General features: G+C 34.8%; 2 protein-coding genes across 2 annotated transcripts; one reads left to right on the top strand and one right to left on the bottom strand.

Annotated features, from left to right (window-relative positions):
• Window positions 1–4410: 4410 nt before the first annotated feature.
• gpx9 (glutathione peroxidase 9) lies at window positions 4411–5862 on the bottom strand (the record flags this gene model as incomplete). The annotated part of the gene is made up of 5 exons (XM_079398354.1): window positions 4411–4486; window positions 4651–4781; window positions 4879–5009; window positions 5494–5587; window positions 5731–5862. The coding sequence occupies 5 exons, from the start codon at window positions 5860–5862 to the stop codon at window positions 4411–4413; spliced, it is 564 nt and encodes a 187-aa protein (XP_079254480.1).
• A 3321-nt stretch (window positions 5863–9183) lies between these two features.
• On the top strand, window positions 9184–15016 carry LOC306857426 (F-box/LRR-repeat protein 15). The gene is made up of 5 exons (XM_079397367.1): window positions 9184–9471; window positions 10240–10399; window positions 10837–11339; window positions 12685–12905; window positions 13071–15016. The coding sequence occupies exons 1-4, from the start codon at window positions 9389–9391 to the stop codon at window positions 12872–12874; spliced, it is 936 nt and encodes a 311-aa protein (XP_079253493.1). The 5' UTR covers window positions 9184–9388; the 3' UTR covers window positions 12875–12905; window positions 13071–15016.
• Window positions 15017–15357: the final 341 nt, after the last annotated feature.

The raw sequence follows: 15357 nt of genomic DNA, 5'->3' as shown, positions 1-15357 counted from the left end.
TAAATATATATATATTTTTTTAAATGGAGCCAAGGTAAAAGTTTCCTCAAGTTTTGTAATATCACCTTAATTCCTTAATTTAAGAAAACAGAAAAGAATGAATAGAAATAAATGAACAAATCCGATTACTAATAAGAAGTGGAGTTCAAATATCATCTTTAGGGGTCGACTGCATTATGTTTCCAGCTAAAGATCAGTCGTGATTGATCCATGATTTGCACAAGTGCCATGTTATTGACAGGAAGACGGACTGTGAGCATGTGACCGCAGCAGGGCAGACGGAGCCTGTACTCCATCACCCGAAGAAATTGCTTGCTGGGATATAACAATAACAGCATGTTATTTTTATCCTGAGTGTAGATCAATGGTAATGTAAAGAGGAGCGCGGATGATGGATGAACTTCACTGGGTTTTTAGCTCTGCCAGAGATTTGCCTTTACAGGACCCTTCGGTTTCCCAAAGACTCTTTTAATATACGAAACCTGCAAATCATTGCAAAATACAGCATTTAGATGCTGAAGTCACATTTTTACATTTCTCAATGTCATTATATCAAGTCCCTTATGCAAAGAAAATATATTTTCTTAACAATCTATTTATTAAATTATTTGTTATGAATTCAGATTTTCATATATATAAACAAATGTCATTATATATTTACTTATATATTACAATGGATGTCATTTTATATTGAATAATATCTTTCATAATGTAGATATGTATTAAAATATGGTACTGTGTGTGTGCTTAACACTTTAAAATATTATGGGAAATGTTTTTTTTTCTGTGTTAAAACACATATCTATTACTCAAGCATCATTGGCAGCTGTGGATTCATAAAATCACGTGAGGATTGATCATTGGCTCTGGTGTGTGTGTGTGTGTGTGTGTGTGGTTATAACTCTGTGTAGCGTGTGTGTTGATGATACAGTGAGGAGCAGAGCTGATGTCCAGGACATAAATCTGTCTCCCATCGCTGGAACTCAGGCAGATAAATAAAGCCTGCTCTGATGGCTTGATAACAGTCTTCCTGACATGTTTTATTTACTACCCGAGATGACAAACAAAGCACCAAACTGGTAAATAATTGCTCTAGCAAATTAGATTTTTGCAATGAGATTTGAATTTGGGACATGAGGTCATCTAGCACAGAAAATAATTTCAATTTAAATAAAGAAATACACTTAATAAATGGTCAAATACATAATGTTTTGAATATATGGGATTTATGTTTAATTTAATAACATGAGATGAGCATATTTTGCAATAATGAATATAAGTGCTTTAAATTTAGCTTTTTAATATGTGCAGCACTTTCATTTTCCATTTGTACTGATATGATAAACAAATCAAAATTATTGTCTGTGATATCAGCATCATGTTTTAAATGTAAAAAATAATTAAACTTTTGTTTATGAGAAATTAATAATAGCATATGGCATTATAGCCTAAGGTCATTTGATTTATGTACACCAGTTATTGTTTGTGATTTTACTGCTTTTACTGTGTTATTATAATATCATTTATTTACTTTTATAGTTTTTGTCAATATTTTGCATTAGATTTTCAATTTAATTTTAGTTAAAGTGTTACTCAATTTGTTAGTTTTTTGGGTGTTTTATATATTATTTAATGTTATTTTATTATTTATTCATTTACTTTATTTAGTTTGAGTTATTTTAATACTGCAAATTAAACTAAATGAAAATTAGAAGTGTTGCATTGGTAACTAGCTGAAATATATATATATATATTTAATATTTAATTTAACATTTATTGTGTTTCAAGTAACAAAAATAATTTTTAGGGTTTTAGTTTTCAGTTTATTTTTAGTTCATTTTTGTACGTAAATGAAAATAAGAAATTCTGCTTTGTCAATTAGCTGAAATAAAACAATGTTTTTATATTTTATTTTATTTCAATTAACATTTATTGTATTTCACATAAATACTTTTTAAATTGTTTTAGTTTTTTAGTACTTAAAGTTAAGTGAAAGTAAGGAATGCTGCCTTGGCAACTAGCTGAAATAAAATACTATATATATATATATATATATGTGTGTGTGTGTGTGTGTGTGTGTGTGTGTGTGTGTGTGTGTGTGTGTGTGTGTGTGTGTGGTTTTATTTTTAGTTACGTATAATAACCCTGTTTTATTGCACATCTATAATCTATAATGATCCGCTGCCAGCCTTGAAGAGCCTTGATTATAAAGGCAGAAATGATGACAGCGCACAAGTTTAGGCCCAATATTCAGAGCTGTCTGACCTGCATGATGGCATATGAAGCAATTACAGCCGTTTCAGTTCAATTGAGATATTTCACAGAAGAGAACAATTACATTTAATGCAGTTCCACACATTTCCCTGCCAGAAACATGCAAATGCTCCTGTAGTGACAGCAGAAACATCTAAAACATGTGCTTTAGTGAGCGGCTCATTATAAGCGGCTCAAATCGACAGTCAGATGCAATTAAGAAAGCAGGAAATCAGGCGTCTGTCTCTGCAGAGACCAGCGGCCCGAGCAAAGGCCACAAAGCAGATTTCATGCTTCACATGTAGTATGAATTCTCCAATCTGTAATCACACATACGTAACTGTATTTTACAGTCTATAATTAAGAGAATGATGTATTCTACACACCTGCTGCAGCTGCTACACAATTTAAAGATATACTTCTAACTACCATTATAAATGCTATTAGATTTTCTGTTCTGCTTTGAGAAGCACACTCTATTGTTTTCTTACTGTTTAAATAAATGAATCTGTTTGTTAAACTGTTTGAAAGCAGTGCTGTAGTCTGACCTCTGTACAACACTGACATCTAGTGGAGAATACATGCCATGACCTCAAAACTCACAATGGGATTTCTTCTAAATTCACCTAAAATTAGATTTTTTTTCAACCATTTATTCACCTTTTCTTATTTGTTTAGAATTCATATTCTATTTAATCAGTCTGGCTAATTTGAAAATATTGCAGAAAACATTAATGATCCTAAATTAAACATTAATGAGTGAAATTCTAATTTTTTCAGATCCAATTTAATTATACTGGCTGTGGAGAGACTGAAAATAATGTCATAATATTTAAAATATTTTTAAATACATTTATGTATTTTAATATTTTAAAGATTAAATGAAATTAAATTGTATTTATTTTTGCTATTGGTCAGGCCTCAATTTAATCATTTATTTTAGTTTCATATTTAAACTTTATTTAACTGTGCTATATGGAAGATTTTTTTCAGAATAAATCAGCGGTACACCTTTAGAGTTAAAAACATCTTTACTGTTCCTGCAGTTATCATGATATCAGTGTTCTGTGTGTCTCTGGTCTCAGCAGGCGTCTCGGGTCAGGAGCAGATCTGAGTGAATGCACTAAAGATCGGATCCACTCTTCCCCATCAGATCCAGCTCAGCTGCCGGACGGCATTTCCTGAGGGATCGTCACTGTGTCGCCGCACTGAACAAGAGATGTTCCGGAGAAAAAAATGGTGCGGATTTGTCCTGAATCACAACCTAAACCTTTTCTGTAGACCCATAATGCGGCTGAAGAGATGGAATTATCAGAAGTTTAGAATTTTAGAATTCTGTGCAGGATTCCGAAATTTTAAAAGTCTGGCTGTGGAGGGATGAATCTCATGAAAAAAGAGAAGTTATATTTCACGCCAAAAACAAAAGAAAAAAATGGAAAATTAATTGTAATTTAAAAAAAAGAAAATGAAGCCAATTTTCATGACAATTACATTCTGCCAATTTTTTTTTTTTAATAAATGTGCATAAATATAACAAATAATACCACAATGCATATATTTTTTTTACAATTTAAATAATGTATTTTTTTTGGAATTACAATAAAAGATAAATAGTTATAAAATTAAATAATTTATCAATATTTGTTTTTTTCTTTTTAAAAATGTCTATTTTAAAACTAGTCAAATATTTTTATGACAATTACACACATTCTGCCAAATGTTTCAGTTTTTTTAATTAAAGTGGCTTAAATGGAACAAATAATACCACACTGTATAAATTCTTTACAATATTTAGTTTAAATAAAATATAATTTGAGACAATGCGAATTTGGGGGGGGGGGGGTGTTCATAACTCATGAACATTTTCAGAAAGCACAAAGTAATAATGAAATAATGTATGAAATGTGTAAAAATGATAAATGTATCCTTATTTTTTCAATTGATTTTGAAGTGAAATATGTTTGCAACATTTTCATGACAGGTTTCGTGAGATTCACTCATAGACTTAAACTTAAGAATATCAGAAAAATGACAGACTGATTGAATCAATCCCATTTTTCAAGTCTATGAAGTCTAAATGGATCTAGGAAAGAGGAAGTAGTTGAAACTGAATGAATCCAGAGATGAATTATAATCAGAGAGCTGCTATTGGATGTGTTATGATAAATGTCTTCCCTGCAGAAGCGTTGCAATGTCCCGCTCCACCTCTTCAAATGGACAATGAGGATCGTATCTGAAACACACAATTCTGCAGAGTTACAGATGCTAATTATTTTCATTTATTACATTGCTTTATGAAATACTTCACTCTGACTGGTTAACCATGGCATTCTGTGCCCATATATTTGTGTAGGACATGTTTTGGACATGAAATGCAAAGTACTCTGAATTTGGTACCTTTTGTAGGGAACTCCATCTGCGGTGATGAGAAACTTCTCAAAGTTCCATCGGATGTCATTGGCTTTAATGGGAGACCAGTAGAGCTTCCTGATGTCTCCAATGACTGGGTTAACAAACGGCAGGGTTTCCTACAAGAACAAGGTCGCAGCAGAAAAGTGGAAGCTCTAAATAGACTTTATTTTGTTTATGCAAATGATAATTTCCAGTCTGTGGCCTGTTCTGTACCTTCAGGTAGGCGTATAGAGGATGCTCATCAGAGCCGTTCACCTCAATCCTGCTGAAGATGGGGAACTTTGGGAGGAAACCTCGTCCTGGTCTCACATACTGCAAAACATTCAGGATTTCATGGTTCTCCTCTGGAGAAGAGTAGGGTGAAAGTATTTTTAAGTGTCTTCTGCTCATTAAGGCTGCATTTATTTGATCATAAACACAGCATCATTACTCCAGTCTTCAGTGTCACATGATCCTTCAGAAATCATTCTAATATTCTGATCTACTGCTCAAGAAACATTTCTGATTATCATCAGTGTTGAAAACACTTGTACTGCTGAATGTTTTTGTGGAAACTGGGATACATTTATTTTTTAAGGATTCTTTGATGAATAGAAGTTTAAAAGAGCAATATTAATTTGAAATATAAATATGTTGTGTTTAATGAAGTGTAATGCATCCTTACTGAATGAAAGTATACAAATGGTTTTTGAGCTAGGAGTACTAAACATCATGCAGTTGTGACAGCACCCCATGTGACAACTAGCCCCAGTCTCCCTTATAATAAATATATGCAATTCTAGATTCTAATATCTCATCTATGAACAGTGAAGAGGTGAAAGATTTTACCAGGTGCCTGCAGGCCAAACTGATTGCAGGGGAAGCCAAGCACAGTGAAGCTCAGGCCTCCATACATGTCCATGAGTGCATTCATCCTGTGATACTGTACAGATTATTTACATATTACATATCACTCATATTCTTTATCATACAAGTATTATTTTACAAAATAGGAATTAAAAGGTTTTTACTCCACACTAAATAAAATGGTTTGTTGAAAAAGATCAAATCTTTAGTCACAGTTACCTCTTCAATGGTGGACCCTCAGAAGGTTGCCACATTCACAATGAGAAGAACTTTTCTTCTGAAGATGCTGAGTGGAGCGGCCTTTCCCTCCAGGGAGTCCATAGTGAAATCATAAACTGAATCTACAGCCATATTTACTGTAAACTCTCAGTTTTTGTGTTCTTGTGTGTTAGGGTGACTGTTCGCAGTAAGCCGCGGCTCTTGGCTGCGTTTCATTCAGAGTTCTGTATCTCTTGGCTCAGCAGAGCTTCTGCGTGGATGACTCTATTGTTTTGGAGCCAGTCGTTGTTTTGTCCCATGTTTGCAAAGGTATGCTGACCTGATGGTCACGTGAGGCTCCTCATTTCAATGGTCTGCTAATTGTGTGATTGGTCAACAGAAGCTCTCCAGCACAGCAGATGATGAATCAGTTTTGTTTTCTTTGTTTAATGACTTCTAGGAACATTTCATCTAGAGATTACATGTGTCATATAAATAAAACAAATAGCACGGTATCGTATAATAATAATGAAAAAAAAGTGTATTCTTTATTTAGGTTAGTTAGGTACGCCATTGATTGGTCGATTATGTACAATCCCTGCACGCTATTGGTCAAACTACAGTCATTACCTTCTTCAAATATGAAAACAACACAAAAACAAAGTCAAACCCGAGGCAATTTAGAGAAAAAGAGGACGTATGGTCACTCTAAACTTTATCTTTAGTCATTTTTAGATGTTTGAAGACCTGTTTATCACACATACATACACACCGATCGGTCTGTCTGGCATTCATTTGGCTCTGCCTGTTATCGTCTGTCAGTCTAACTACATCTAAACATATTCATCCTTTCTGATGTATAACCGCACCACTTCTATGGAGCGAATTTTGTGACAAAATTATACAAACAAATCCAGTGTTTTGCAAATAAACATAATCTGCTTTGCAAAGAAAAACTCGACTTTCAAACAAATGCAAAGTGATTTGCAAATACAAAACTCTATGTGAGAGAAAATGCAGAGGTATGGACAAATACATGTATTGTGTGTTACAACTGTGAGACTCATTTCCCTTTTTATGAGGAAACTTGGCTTGATTGTCTCACATGCAAACGGGCAGATTTTCTCACAAATGTAATTGAGCAACTTTCTTTTCCAAAAACAGCAGATGGCTCTGTCTGTCAATTTACGCTAGTCTCCCGAGACCCAAAACACCTTCAGACTAATATTAGTGGGGAGTTTCTGCTTACTATGTCTATAATTAACCATTTAGATGTTTTCACAAATCGACCTTACTACAATGTCAGTGAAATTCACAACAAGTGCTGTAAAGTTGTTAACATGATTGATTAGTTTTAAAATCAGGAGTGACATGGCTAAACATTTAACTAGTCTTTCACTATAAAAACTGATCCATTCTCCGTACCTCTTATCCTCTGTTGGATCGCGGGATATAGAATATACAAATATACTGATACAATTGTTCAGCATTCAAAACAATGCAGGGCTATAACAATATCTGAGTGTCTATTTACACTAAGTGCAAATAGCCCATCTTGTTGGCAAAGGCTATTTACACTAACTCCGCCCACTAACGTGTGATTGGGTTAGTCAACATTAAAAAAAGAAGCTAATTTAAGAGCAGTTTCAGTGGCGTAGATGGTAAGGCACATGCTTTTTGACGCGATCGACCCGAGTTCGAGCCCACCTTTTGCCAAACATTTTTTTCTCCCTTTTAAAATCTCATATCGCATTTATTTTCAATAAAAATGAAGGAAATAATCAAAAAGTTGAAAATAAAGTATCGGGTAGGGTTAGGGTAGGTGTAGGGAGGGCTTTAGTGTCCCAATAAGGTGTCATCCATTTGATAAATTTGAATTAAAATTATAATTTACACTCAGTACGTTATTATTGCGTACTGTTTTATAATGTACTACAATACTGAGGTGCAGATAATTGCCACTATTTGCAATAAGTAGTATAAATAGCAGAAAATCTTGCTATTTTAACATAGTGTAAATAGATAGCTATTTGCACTTAGTGTAAATAGCATATCGTTAAAAAATACTGCTATTTTCACTTGGTGTAAATAGAATCCATTGCTATTTGCACTTAGTGTAAATAGCATCTGTCACTAAAAAAATATGCTATTTACACTTAGTGCAAATAGCCGCTGCCTAACAATATATGGTGTCACAATATAATGTAATACTAAAAGGCAAATGTATAGTGGATAACGACAATATTGTGTACCAAAAATGAAAGCTTTTTGAATTTTATTTTTACGTTAGATCAAGTAAGATTTATTGTCTTTCTGCTATATATGTTGAGACATAGCCTACAGTGGAGAGAAAGGTTGTAGGCTACCTCTGCAGTAGAAGTTTAGACAAGTATAACAACTACAAATAGAAAGAAGTAGGCTAAACTAATTATTCAGATATAGGCTACTAATATCAGTCATGTGTTTCCCTCTTGTGTCCTTATTTGGTTTGTTTCCTGTCCTCGTCTAGTGTGATTATCAGTTAATTATATCCCAGCTGTGTTTGATAGTGTTTTATTAATTATCCCTTGCATTTAAGTCCTGTCTGTTCAGTTGTGCTTGTCTGGTCTACTCGTTACTCCTGGTGTTCCTGTGTGTCTTACCCTGCCCTGTCTGAATTAAAGACTGTTATTTTGAGTTACGTCCTCGTTTCCATGTTTCCTCGTTCCTCCCCGCTGTGTGCACTGTGACAACTAGAATCAAACTAGTTTAAATTCAGGTGAGCTTTATTGTAATTCAGCTATAAATGTACCTAAATATAATCTAAACATTAATATCCCTTATGTTTGGAAAAAGACAACTAAAAATATGTATCTTTTTATATATGGCTGAGCAACATTTTAACTCATGAAGTTAAGAATAAAAAGCTACCGTCAGGAATTATATTAGTGGCTCTTTAAAATGCAAACGTTGGTCATCTGAGTCCTCGCTGTCCAGAGTGTGTCTTCACCCGTGTAGCACGCTGTTTATTAAAATGCTGAATTTAGTATTACATCAGCGTGATCCTTCTCCTCAATTCACAGGAGACAAATGTTACATCATTTAAAAGGTTTTAGATATTGTACTAAATAATGTGATTTGTTTTCATTTTTAAAAAAATAATAATTAATGACCTCTTGGGTGATATTACTATATCTGAAACTAAATTAAATTGTCTACGCTTTTATTTTTGGTACACAATATTGTCACTATCCATTATACATTTGCATTTTAGTATAATAAATTAATTTCAATAATTGTCCATACCGTTGCATTTTCTCTCACATAGAGTTTTGTATTTGCAAATCACTTTGCATTTGTTTGAAAGTTGAGTTTTTCTTTGCAAAGCAGATTGTGTTTATTTGCAAAACACTGGATTTGTTTGCATAATTTTGTCACAAAATTAGCTCCATACACTTCTCCTTCCAGGTGGTTAGATGGCAGCAGTGAGTCATTGAATCCGAAGCAGAAGAACCTAAAAAAATAAATAAATGGTCAAACAGCACCTACATCAGCACATGTTGTTCGGGAGGGCTTCTCCTAGCTCTCTGATCTGTTGTTTCAATAGATGGCGGTAATGCTCAGTTTGTGATTGTGAGCCACCAATAAAAAAGCGAATGATAAGAAGAACCCGGATGAGCCGGTCAGCTGTTTATCAATCATGATAAATAATGTGCGCGGATCAGAGGACAGTATCAACATGGATCAAAAACCTGAAGAACGCACGCAAAGCCAAAGCCACAGGTATATTTCATAAAGAGAGATGCAGGAGTTTGTGCACGGATTCAGAAAACGCGACTTGCTTGCACATAAACAGATGTTTGCATCCAGAGATGCATGCAGCAGCAGCTTCTATCTGTACTGTCCATATAAACACTGAGACAGTGGGTGCGCTTGCATGTTAAAACTAGTTGTCATGTTTATAGCAGTATAAGGCAGTCGCTTGTATTCATGCATGTAATAGTTCACCCAAAAATGCTGAATTTACTCACCCTCAGATCATACAAGATGTAGATGAGTTTGTTTCTTCATCAGATTTGGAGGAATGTCTCTGCAGTGAATGGGTGCCGTCAGATTGAGAGTCCAAACAGCTGATAAACAACGTCTTTAAACTCCTGGACACTTCCTGCAGTGAAAAAGTTCATCTCATGTTGTCTCTCACATTAAAATCCACCCACATATTTGTTTTGGCTTGTAAATAGTGCTTGATCTGTGCAGATTTCTCTCCTGAATCAGACAAGACTATTTTGTTTCAACGGAGGAAGCGTTATTATGGATTATGGACTCATATTATGGCCAGAAGCAGCGGTTTGAAGTTGAAATGCCTTAATGATTTGTTTCTTACAGACATGCAGCTTTTCCCTTCTCCAGATGTTAACTGATGGACTGGAGTGGTGTGGATTATTGTGATGTTTTTATCAGCTGTTTGGACTCTCATTCTGACGGCACCCATTCACTGCAGAGGATCCATTGCTGAGCAGATTTGTGATTGAGGTGTGTGTTTTGTGACAGATGTCAGCTGCTGGACCTGCCGTGGGAGGATGTGTTAGTTACACATGTGTTCTGCTACCTGCCGCTGCGTCACCTGGTCAGCTTACAGTGCGTCAGCAAGAGCTTTCGTTCTCTCATCCAGGTGTATCTGGCCAACTGCCGTAAGTTTGACCCTGCACAGGTGAGGGAACACACTTTTGGACATAAAGTATTCAACTTTCAGATAAAATACACAAGTGTTTTTGCTGTGTAGAAGTCTGTTTGACAGTTTAAAGTGCTCCTTATTCAGACGTTTAAGGTCAGTAAATGTATAAGTTAAATGTTATAAGTTTGTGAGTATTGGCTATGAATATTAATATTGCTGCTATGTTGTATACCTAATTTGTGTATATTTTCAATTTATGAAATAACAATTATAATATAAACTTATATATGATATAATATAATAATAATTGTGAACTTATTGAAAAAAAAAAAGTATTAAGTTCTTAGGAATAAAATAAAACTACTGTAGTTTTACTTTGTACCTGTATTTCAGATCCAAGGCTGCTGGAATATTGGGCAGATATTCTCTATTTCATCAATCTTGCATGCTGTCGTTCTTGTGTTTCTCCTCAGACAGGGCCTCACGTTCCTAAAGAAGCCTTTTGCTCAATGCTTCACCACAACCAAGTTCTCCACCACCTATGTGTCAGCAACTGCTCCGATTGGATCACGGACAAAGAGCTGCTGCCGGTCATTGGTCAGAACCAGCACCTGCTGCGCGTGGACATGCGCAGCTGCGTTCACCTGAGCCGTCACGCGCTGGTGGCTGTGTCTCTGAGCTGCCCGCGGCTGCAGCACCTGGGCCTGGCGCACTGCGAGTGGGTGGACAGTCTGGCGCTGCGCAGCCTGGCCGATCACTGCTCGGACCTGCGCTCGCTGGACGTCACCGCCTGCAGACAGCTGAAGGACGACGCCATGTGCTACCTGGCGGGGAAGTGTCCTGCACTGCGCTCGCTCTCTGTGGCTGTTAATGCCAACATCACGGACACCACGGTGGAGGAGGTGGCCAAAAAATGCAGAGAGCTGGAGAGGCTGGACCTCACGGGGTGCCTGCGAGTGAGAAACGAAGCAATCAGGTGCTCTGTGTGTTTGTTTTAAAGCTCATATCTGATTAGGGATTTCCATAAGCTCATCAGTCAGCAAGAAAAATAACTATAAAGAGGAGCATTTTGCTATATTTATGTACTATTGCATATTAATATTTGTAAACCTTTTGTCTACATGATCAGAAAGAATGCAAGCTAAAGATAAAATTCAACACATCCTATAAAATTGCATTTTTACTAATGAAGAAAAATTGACTAGATGTGCGTAAGACATATGACAACATTTAAAGGATGCATTGATTAGGAGCCCAAACTACACTCAGTGGCCAAATAATGCTTATGGTCCATGATATTGGCACAGACTGTATATTTCAAGCTGGAAAAGACATTTAGTTCCCACTTTAAGTGAACCTTCGTTCCCTTAATGCATCTACAAGATGAATTAAAATGCTGATAAATAAAAAAAATGAGACAAACACGTGACAGTATGATTGAAATGTTAAATGTAAAAAAATATAGAAAATATATGTAAATATATAAAAAAAATAAAACAAGTTTTATTCTGTGGCACCTAAAAAATAATTTGGCGCCCAAGTTTGTTTCTTATAGGGGCCAATGGCTCCTTACTCATTGTTTATTTTATTTTTTTTGTCTGGAGCCCTGATTATTATTAAATTTAACAAAATTTAGGTTCTAAAAATGTCATTTTAATCATTATTGCAGATTTTTTATTTGTTATTATTAAAGTTTCTGCTTGTTTGTAAGACAGCAAAATGTTACCATAAATGTAGTGATTATTTATAATTATAAAATAATAATAATAAATAATATTAATAGAAATAATAATTGTTGTTACTATTATTAATAAATTGAAGTACTAAAAAAGCTAATTAAGTAGCAAAAATAATAATTACTATGATTATTTATTGTTTGTTATTATTACTACTAAATAATAAAAAAAATACTATTTTAAAAAAGTTTACTGTAAAATAAAACATTTATATAACTATAAAATACAAAAATTCTATATATCATTTATTATTATAACTAAATAAAAATATTTTATTTTACAGTACAACTGTAAAATAATTTACAGTTTACTGTAACATTACAACACTAAAACAGTACAACTGTAAAATTACAACACTAATTTCTTAATTTTCAAATAGAATGTCAAGCCATCAAGCCTTTATTTTAGCATAAAACCGCAAAAAGGGCTTTTTTTGGGGGTGGGGGAGATGTTTGGGAAGATGTCTGTTGCGTGTTGCACTTTAAAAGCGACCCAAACTCAGAGCCCTTATTGAGATGATTAATGTGGAGCAGCATTTCCTGCAAACCAAGCTTTTTAATCATAGTTTTGTTTATCTGTGTTCAGGACGTTAGCAGAGTACTGCCCCAAACTGCAGTCTCTCAAGGTGAACCACTGTCACAACGTAACCGAGTCCAGTCTGGGCGTCCTGCGCCGGCGTAACGTGGAGATCGATGTGGAGCCTCCCCTGCAGAGGGCGCTAGTGCTGCTGCAGGACGTCGTGGGCTTCGCTCCCTTCATTAACCTGCAGATTTAGCACATCTGGACCGTTCTGGAGTCCAGAAGAGGTGAGGTACCAGATCAGAACTAGCAATGAAATCAAAGCTAACCTATGTTTCTGATCTCCAAAAAACATTTCATATTTGTAACCTTTTATGAAAATGTTGTGCCTCTGTTTAGTCTGTTGCTTAAATTAATGGAAGTCTGTGTGAAATGTTGTTTTTGTTTCATAGGTCCTCTCTCATCCACTATCTTACTCTGGAAGGCCGACTTTTGAAACGACACACTTTTACACCAATGCAATTTCACAGAAGACACAACAACAAATCCACATTTCAAGTGCTTGATTGTTTTAGTGTATTTTTAGCAATTAAAAAGAAACCTTCAGGCTTTCAGAATGAGGACTCGAGCCAGTCTGGTCTCGTTGTTAATGGTATTTAGGATAATCATTAGAAGGAAGTTGGTGAAAATATATTGTTTATTGAAACAGCTTTCTGTTTTCATGCAGGAACCACAAGATGTGTCATTTTGCACTCATGAAATACTGAAATATTTGGACTTTTTTCAGTTCATCTGAAAATTACAGTCCTTCAGCTTTACTGGACCAGCTTCATTAGACAAATCTTCTAATCTTCCTTGAAATAATCCAGGGAGCAAACAAGTCATGTTTTACAGAAGCACACTGGCATATTCAGAGCTCTGTGTTGGTTTTATTTACATTAGTCTAATAATAGATAAGAATGGAATCATGTTTAGGAACTAAACATTAGAGATTCTTATTTAAATGTGACTTCATATCGATTCATACGCACTTTGAAGCCTCAGTTTGAAAAGGATTGAAGCTGGAAAATCAATATTGGTTCTGATTTACTTCACAGGTTTGCATTGTTTAAATAAGACAAATCTTATAGTATATTTAATATTGCTATCAAATAGGACTTTTTGCTGGTGTTTCTCTATATGCTGCATTTATTATATTTCATCAAGATCCTAAATTACAGAACTGAAACAATTATAAAGTGTGGCAGGTCTGTATGTGGTTAGCTGACAATTTCCTATCACAATGTGCTTATTTGTATGCTGGGGGACTTTTAGGAGCTCTGTATTATTTTTTTATTTTTTTTATGGATAATTATTCAACATTTAATCATCACAATGGTATATGATTTTTGCACATGCACTGTGCTTTAATGTGTTTTGCGTTTGTATAATTCTGTAAATGTGTGGTTGTTAATTGAGTGCATAAATGTTTTATGCAAATTGCTGAGAAAGTATAAAGTCTTGTGCAATACGATGCTTTGAAATATTATCTGGTCTTACTTGGATCACATGGCATTTTAAAAATTTGCTGGAAATTTACTCACCCTCAGGTTATTCAATATGTAGATGACTTTGTTTCTTCGTGGGAACAGATTTGGTTAAATTTAGCATTACATCACTTGCTCACCAATGGATCCTCTGTGGTAAATGGGTGCCGTCAGAATGAATTTGTTTATTACAAACACACAGCTTTTGGAAGATGTTAACTGATGGACTGGAGTGGTGTGGATTATTGTGTTGTTTTTATCAGCTGTTTGGTCTCTCATTCTGACGGCACCCATTCACTGCAGAGCATCCATTGCTGAGACACTGATAGAATGCTACATTTTCTAAATATGTTCCTGTGAAGAAATATTGGAGGGACCGAAGGTCTGAAGTGGAAATTTGAAACTCTCTTGAAAACTCTTTATTTTTATGGTTTTAGTGGGTTTGGGTCATAGTTATGAAAGCAGAGATGCCAAGGAGTTTGACTTGAAATCCTGCACAGGTTCAAATGTTGCTCCTGGTGCAAGAAAAGCAGGTTTACTTTTGATTTGTACACAGAAACCCTGCTTGAGTCTTTACTAAAAGTAATTTGTACTCGCATGAATAGAAGGAAGGTGGTGTCCTAATTACCTGAATTACAGAATTATTAGTCATATAGCTTTATTATCCCTGTTGAGCCCTAAAAGTCAAACTGGTTCTGGATTGTGAAACTCTGTGAATAGAAGTCAGATTTAATTTGTATGCATCTGAAAGGCATCTGCATTTGTTATTCAGCATGTTTCATAAGCAATGCATGTTAAGACAAATAGAAAATAAAAAGGTTGGTTTAAAGTAAGATTAAGGAAAGAAAATGTATGAATAAAAGTTGACACTGAAATGGTCTCACTGAATTCAGTTATACTATACAGGAGTAAATGTAGCATCTCTTTTGTTCAAATAGCAGGTAAAAGTTTTTGGGGTGTTTTTAATGTAAAAAAATCACTTATTTCTATGATCTCCAAAAATGTAGTTAAGTAGGCTACATAGGATAGCCTACTTGCAGAAAAAAAGTATACCAACATCCAACTGTACATATATGTATATATAAATATATATATTTAGTTAGATTTACATTCTCCTCAAAAAATGATCTTTCAAGGTTTCTTTCTTTCTTTGCAATTCGATGTAGATCAGAAACATATTTATAAATAAATGTTACGCTTTATTTTCAGACTG

Source organism: Barbus barbus (genome assembly GCF_936440315.1).
Source record: "Barbus barbus genome assembly, chromosome: 38".
Classification (NCBI taxonomy): Eukaryota; Metazoa; Chordata; class Actinopteri; order Cypriniformes; family Cyprinidae; genus Barbus; species Barbus barbus.
Note: the sequence above shows the minus strand (reverse complement) of the source record. Positions and strands in the feature narration are given on the sequence as shown.